The sequence below is a fragment of the Hoplias malabaricus genome, chromosome X2, assembly GCF_029633855.1.
Source record: "Hoplias malabaricus isolate fHopMal1 chromosome X2, fHopMal1.hap1, whole genome shotgun sequence".
Taxonomy (NCBI): Eukaryota; Metazoa; Chordata; class Actinopteri; order Characiformes; family Erythrinidae; genus Hoplias; species Hoplias malabaricus.
The window spans coordinates 8,569,232-8,576,735 of NC_089819.1; the positions used below are offsets into that span (position 1 = coordinate 8,569,232).

The window sequence follows — 7,504 nt, forward strand, 5'->3', positions numbered from 1 at the left end:
ATTCTTAATCCGTAGGGTTTAATATGATGTCGGCCAACCCTTGGCAGCTGCAACAGCTTCAACCCTTCTGGGAAGGCTTACAACAGGGTTTAGGAGTGTGTTTATGGGAACTGTCTGATCATTCTTCCAGAAGAGCATTTGTGAGGTCAGACACTGATATTGGGCGAGAAGGCCTGCCTCGCTCTAACTCATGCCAAATGTTTTATTCGGTTGAGATCAGGACTCTGTGCGGGCCACACCAAATTTGCTGATCCATATCTTTATGAACCTTGCTTTGTGCACTGGTGCGCAGTCATGTTTGAACAGGATGGGCCATCCCCAAAATCTTCCCACAAAGTTAGGAGCATGAAATTTTCCAAAATCTGTAGGTATGCTGAAGCATTAAGGGTTTCTTTCAAAGGAACTAAGGGACCTCTTGAAGAAGGAGCCAACCTCCTGAACAACAAACCCCACACCATAATCCCTCCTCCACCAAACTTTACACTTGGCACAATGCAGTTAGATAAGCACTGTTCTCCTGGCAACTGCCAGACCCAGTCTCGTACATCAGATAGTCAGATGGAAAACTGTGATTTGTCACTCCAGAGAATATGTTGCCACTGTTCTAGAGTCCAGAGGTGGCATGCTTTACACCACTGCATCTTATGCTTTGCATTGCACTTGGTGAGGTAAGGCTTAGATGCAGCTGTTCAGCCCTGGAAACCCATTCTATGAAGCTGTCTGAATGCCACAAAAAGTGTGGAGGTCTATAGTGACCAGTCTACAGTCTACCACTTCACGGCTGAGTTGCTGTCATTCACAATCCCTTCCATTGTTATAACAACACTGACAGTTGACTGTGGAATATTTAGTAGTGAGGAAATTTCATGACTGGATTGTTGCACAGGTGGCATCCAATCATAGTACCACATTGGAATGCACTGAGCTCCTGAAAGCAAACCATCCATCCATCCATTCATTATCTGTAACCGCTTATCCAATTTAGGGTCGCGGGGGGTCCAGAGCCTACCTGGAATCATCGGGCGCAAGGCGGGAATACACCCTGGAGGGGAAAGCAAACCATTCTTTCACAAATGTTTGTAGTTGCAGTCTGTATGCCTTGGTGCTTGTCTTTATACACCTGTGGCCATGGAAGGGATTGTAACACCTGAATTCAATGATCTGGACAGGTGAGGTGATACTTTGGGCAACATAGTGTATTGCTCTGTAAAACTGTTCTATCTTAGAAGTGGGTTTACCACTGTGTAGTATATATTTAATAGCATTCAGACTTAGAGATCCTCTTGTCATTTGTGTGATATTTTCAGGAGAAACTACTGGGAAGCAAATGGAGCAGTGGTTGAAAACCTGACTAATTTTGGACCGAAAAGCAGCTTGCTAGAAGAGATCTGAAACATCTTTACCTTTCAGAATACATATATTTTTACTTTGTCTCTTAAAGTACTTTTATCCAACTTAATCCCCATTTGCTGCATTCTTAGAGTACAGTTAAATAACATTTTATGTAGGATAAAATCCATGAAGGGCATGTGAAGTTGCTGAATTCCATAAATAAACTATTTAAATTATGTTGCTGTTTAGTAAAGAGACGGTAATCAGTTACTCCGCAAGTTACCACGGGGTGATTCAAAGTTGCTTGGCTCCTTAGGCAAGGTTCCGAAGGGCAATTAAACCATGCACAGCCAAATCTGCAGGCTAAGCCAGCGTTAATAAAACCAGCTATGCCTGCTCTGTAAGCTACAACGTTTATCTTTTTTATAAATAAAACTGTGGCTTAGTTATGCCTTTTGCTTTTTCAAACTTTTCAAAGCTCAGAAAATTTAGGTTTGAAATATATACCGTCATATCAAGGAATTGTCTTTAATATTGTGATATAGTATTATACTATATGTGTTATAGTATTTTTATTTAATTATCCTACACACATAATTCAAATTCTATAGTATAAATATTAGAAAGAGACAGATTTAGGTAACGTCTTATTAAAAGCTGTTTCATGATGGTACCTGGAAAACACAATATAAAAACTTTCAGTCACATTCACTTTGCTTAAGGTTTTGTGGTACCCATGAGAATAACAAGAAACCTTTAAAATTCTTCCTGTCAAAAACTAGACCCTGAAAGAACCAAAAACACAGATTTGTAGTTTTTTTAAAAAATTTACTTGAAGCATTTAGGCTATACAGAATTCAGCAACTGTTAACAGACTTCTTTTTACGGGACTTTTGAGCCAGTGAGTTCAGATGAAATGTACTTATTCTCTGTAGAAACTGACCTCATGATTCTCAGCTGCTGGAGATTAGGCTGAAATGTTTTTGAGTATGCCTCTAAAGGATCAATCAGCTGCTTTCTACCGTGATTTTTCTACATGTCATTAAATACCTGTCGTACTGACACTTAGGGCACCTACTTTAAATGGCAGGCTAAAAGGCAATGAGATAAGTTCACATGAGATAAAGTATCTGCAATATAGTAAAAGGTTAAAACAATAGATAATCATCAAACAATTAAATATTCATAAATATTGTTTAGACCATTTGGTGCTAGAAAAATGACTGATTGCACCTTTAATGTTTGTACTAACCCAGACTTAGGGTAAACCAGAGAGGATTTAAAGAATAAAAGGGACTGAAAGGAAAGGTGAAGAGGATCTTAAGCAGCTTGGGTCATTGTGTTTCTGACTCAGGCTCAGCAGACTGCTGCTGATGCTGCTGTTGTGATTGTTGCTGTGGTGGTTGTTGTTCTGCAGGCTGTATCAGCCCTCCATCCTGTGCTGTGTTGTAGGAGCCACAGCTGCTGCACTTCATGCCCAAAACATGGAAGGGAACAGTGCAGTGATACTGACAATCATTACACAGGATCTGTAAACACATTGCAACTTGTCAGAAAAGCTGAGAGCTTTGCTTAAACCAGTGGTCGCCAACCAGTTGATCTCCAAGACCATGCAAGTCGATTGCGATAAATCATGACTGCTTCGGTTATGTCCTAACTTACTATACCTGTGTCATTCTGTATCCGCAGTGGCTCACGAGCTACTTAAGCAGGGTTCGCGTCCGCAAATACTGATACGCGAATTTGCGTTCCTGACTAATAGTGCTGCGGCTCTGTGCTGTTTCTGGCCTGTCTGAGCCAACACAACGACAGAGCTGACGGGTGCAGTATTCAAGATGGGAGATATTACACAAATATTTCATGTGGATTAATAGTTACAGCACAACCGATAGTCACACTAAACCCCGGTGTTCTGACGAGTCGTGCGACCGTAGAGTACTTTCATAAGTACAGCTGCCTAAATAAAAGGTAGGGCATTTGGATAGAGACATGCACAGCCAAAACCCCCTCATGAAGGTAAAGATGAGGTAATTAAAAGCTAGCTACATTGACAACACATTGTCTATAAATGTATCATTTTTTGAACATTTGTTTCAGCATGTAAAGTTTTGGAAGGCTGAAGCTAATAACAGTAAGCTAAGATTGTATAATGCACCAGAGGAAAATATATATCACATGAAAAACACATGAAAACATTAAAAATTGTGGAGCATGCACAGGGCTGCTGTAGGATAGTTATCAGTACACATAGTATGTCAGAACACCTGTCCTTCACACACACGTTCACTCACACACACCTACGGACACTTTTGAGTCGCCAATTCACCTACCAACGTGTGTTTTTGGACTGTGGGAAGAAACCCACGCGGACGCGAGGAGAACACAGTCACCCGGAGCGGGAATCGAACCCACAACTTACAGGTCCCTGGAGCTGTGTGACTGCAACACTACCTGCTGCACCACCGTGCTGCCCAGCAAGTAAACTGTTTAATTTTATGTTATTGGAGGCTATGGGGACTTACACAGCTTTGTTTTTTTAAGTAGCCCAAGCCTGGTATTTACACTGGTAGATCATTCATTTGTTCGGATTTCAAAGCGTGACCTTGTAGGTAAAAAGGTTGGTGACCACTGGCATAAACCTTAGAGTGCTTTACATGAATCAGTAGAAACCATATCACCCTGCTTTGCTGTAGTGTATTACAATCTATCTGAAAGACCATGTAAATCATAAGATTATTACAGAGTACTAAAAATAACACATGTCAACTTTGCATCACTTTTCCATAAGCAACACTTTTGATGACAGTACAAGCTGCATATTTATTATCCCGTTGTTCACAGCTGAGTTTACATATAGCTTTTCATTATCTAGGTAAATAAAATCAAGAAAGTGTTCTACACAGTTTAGAATGAGGAGCTGAACTGAAAACCATTCACATTAATCCCTAACAAAATCTGGAGCTAACAATGCAAGCAAATTTTATGAGAAAAGTGTATGAGCTGAAGCAACTGGTTCCAAGTGATTTACTGTAACAGCTGGGTTCATGTGGGAGTATAGGCATCCTACCTTTACTGTAGTATGCTGATATTCTGGAGGCATTGGAGACTGAGCAATTTCCTTATCTCTCCTCTCCCAGTACTCCTCCATATTCCAAACAGAGTGCATGCACAGAGGGCAACGATACGCTCTGGAAAAAACACACACACACACAAGACTAGGTTATTTTTAAAGTTTAATTGTATAGTTTAATTTACAGAGTTTACTTTTATACTAATTTTATACACTTTTGCCTGTATTTCATTATGGATCAACATTCAATAGGAAATTCTTTAGACTGGTGGAATTCACTGGTGGTTGCGGGTTGTGGAGAGGAAATAAAATACTATATTTATGTTGTAGACAAAGAGACGCCTGACATATACTCCCACTGTAAAGAAATCAGAGCTTCTATAATCAGGCATTTCACACCAAAATACTGGGTATTACAGACACAGCACTTACCCAGTTCTGCACATGTCTTCAAAGCAAGTCCTACAAACAAACAAATCAATTAAACCTCCATGAATCACCAGTAGGCCGCATAGTGGTATGTATATTGTTGTCACTGTAAGCTCTTACTTGTGCAGCAGGTGACCACAGGGCAGGACATGAGCTCCAATTCTGGACGTGTGGATGTCCTCCATACAGACAGGGCAATTCTGCCTTGACACATTCTCAACACACTGAAAATATAAAATTAACAATATCAGCAGATTAAAAATAAGACATCATACTTAATTGCCTCATGTCCTTTCAAACACACAGTGTTGAGTTGTTCTTCTTACAGTGAACATAGGCATAAACACGTGTAATCTCACCTGAAACACTTGAAAAATAAATAACTCATAATTTGATAAATTCACAAAATTCAGTAGATTAACACAGTGAATAAGCTATGAGTTAAGAGTGAGGAGATATTTTTACCTTGTGGTTCCCTTGAAGATCGCTGGCCAAACATAAATTACACTTCAAACAATGGAAGTACTTCTCTCTAGGTCCAATCCTAAGACAAACAGAAATAAAAAGCTAAGAATTTGTATAAAACTAAAACAACACATGTAATATGGCAATCAGAAATGGCTTTGTAGCATTTATTTAAAAAATAAAAATATAAAAAGACCAATTTATACGAATGTAATCTGGTTCCTCATACCTGCAGATTCCACAGGGCTGGCAGTGATACTGCTTCTTGTTTATATCGAACAGATGACATATGTCGCAGTAATATTCACCAAACTTGACTCCACAGGCTTTACACACTTGCTGAGCCTAGAACACCACAAATGTTAAGTGTCATAAATTGTATTTATCATTAAATTATCTACTATGTTTCAAACTCAGTGTTTCTCAGCTCCAGGGCTATAGTTTCAACTTACAGAACCACAAAGATAAAAGTATCCCTTTAGAGTACAAGCTGTTACTGGTAAAAACTACTTATTAATTCCCTTCATTTAAGAAGACATTTCAGATGGGCATATGTATATCCAGGAGCTGGTGTACTCACGTCAAGTGAGGCAGAACATTGTTTTATAGATCAACAACAAAGTATGTATGTTTTACACAGGGATGTACCTGCTGAATAGAGCTGCAAACTGCACACTTTACTTCTTTCACCTGGAATCGATCCATCTGATGATTCTCTTCAGCATCGTGACAGAGTCTACATACATAAAAATTTCCACAGCAGGGAGCCTGATGACATAGACAAAGCAGCCTTATTTAATAAGGTCCAAACATGTTTAAAATAGTGATCTTTTATCATTAGCGAGTAAGTACTGTGCCAAAATATTAGAAAATGAGATTTAAAAAGCTATATTTGGGCAGTTTAGTTTAAATCCCTTACAGTCAAGGAGGATATCTGGTAACAAACTCTGAGCTCCATGGTAGTTATTAACATTTTATAAAAAATAAAATTTACTGTATTTTTTTTTGTACTTATGATTTTATACATGCATCACAGTTATTGATACAAGGTTTTAAATAATAATAATAATAATCTTAGTACTGTACAGTACTGTGTAGGCTAAATGGAAATGACTTCAAGATATCATTCTTATTAGATGAGAAAATAAAAAAGCAAAATTCTAAAAGTTTTACATGGAATAATATAGAAAAATGAAAATCTCCAATCAATACATTTACTAAACATTAGTCCCACACTGCTCTACATGTTCCTCTCTGCCACAGACATTAAAATATGTTTTTTTAAATCATGATCAGAACCACTGCGTTGTAACTTTTCGCGAGGAGCTATTGGTGAAGGACGTTTGGTCCCATTCACTAGCTGTAAACAATTTTGACCCTGTAAATCTATCTAAAACTGGGCTTTCCGCAACAAAACACTCTATTCAGATCGTGTCTCGTTCATTGTTCACTAAATCTGGAAAAAAATATTAGAATTTCTCTTTAATAACACGCTGAAGCTAGCTTCATATTGGAATGATCCGTTCCACCTTAAATACCAACTTGTACTTAGCTACGCTAGTTGTTTGGACCCCGGAAATAGGCGGTTAATAGCGTACTCTATTCAAACAAGTGTAAACAGCAAAGCCCAGTTTTAAGGTTAGGTCATGTTTAAGGCTTTCCTAAAAATGTGTACAAGCCCACACATTCAAACGCTGCCAACGCTAGCATGGTTAGCCGCTAACTTACTGACATACGAATACATTAGAAAACGACCGCACTACAGCCGCTCATAGTGAGACAACAATGCTGAAAGTTTAATATATATATGTTTAATCCATGTCAGATCGGGAACATGATAAATGTATTAAAGAGGAATCTCACTTTAAGCAAACAGCTGCGAACATAATGTTGACATCCAATTTCTGCGGCCATTTTTAGTACAACAGCCTTAAGTCCCACCCACTTGCTGCTCTCCAGCCTGCAGTGATATATAGTTTAGTGGTGCACAGATACAGCATAGATATAATATATAAGCACATCTTATTTTTTTAAATATACAGATTTTTTGTATACTGCCTACTAATCGCCGATAAGGAATTACATTTCATGGGGTATTTTCTATGCCACAAATGACACTATTTGATAATGAACCGTAATCTATTGCATATTCGTGATTTCAAAACAAGAAGTTCTTCCACTTCTTCATACAGTCCATGGAATTCCTCT

General features: G+C 38.5%; 1 protein-coding gene across 1 annotated transcript; it reads right to left on the bottom strand.

Annotated features, from left to right (window-relative positions):
• Window positions 1–2,172: 2,172 nt before the first annotated feature.
• LOC136677094 (RING finger and CHY zinc finger domain-containing protein 1-like) lies at window positions 2,173–7,231 on the bottom strand. Its single transcript, XM_066654501.1, has 8 exons — window positions 7,160–7,231; window positions 5,945–6,064; window positions 5,526–5,641; window positions 5,297–5,375; window positions 4,952–5,055; window positions 4,835–4,864; window positions 4,400–4,520; window positions 2,173–2,861 (listed from the first exon to the last, which is right to left on the bottom strand). The coding sequence occupies exons 1-8, from the start codon at window positions 7,208–7,210 to the stop codon at window positions 2,667–2,669; spliced, it is 816 nt and encodes a 271-aa protein (XP_066510598.1). The 5' UTR covers window positions 7,211–7,231; the 3' UTR covers window positions 2,173–2,666.
• Window positions 7,232–7,504: the final 273 nt, after the last annotated feature.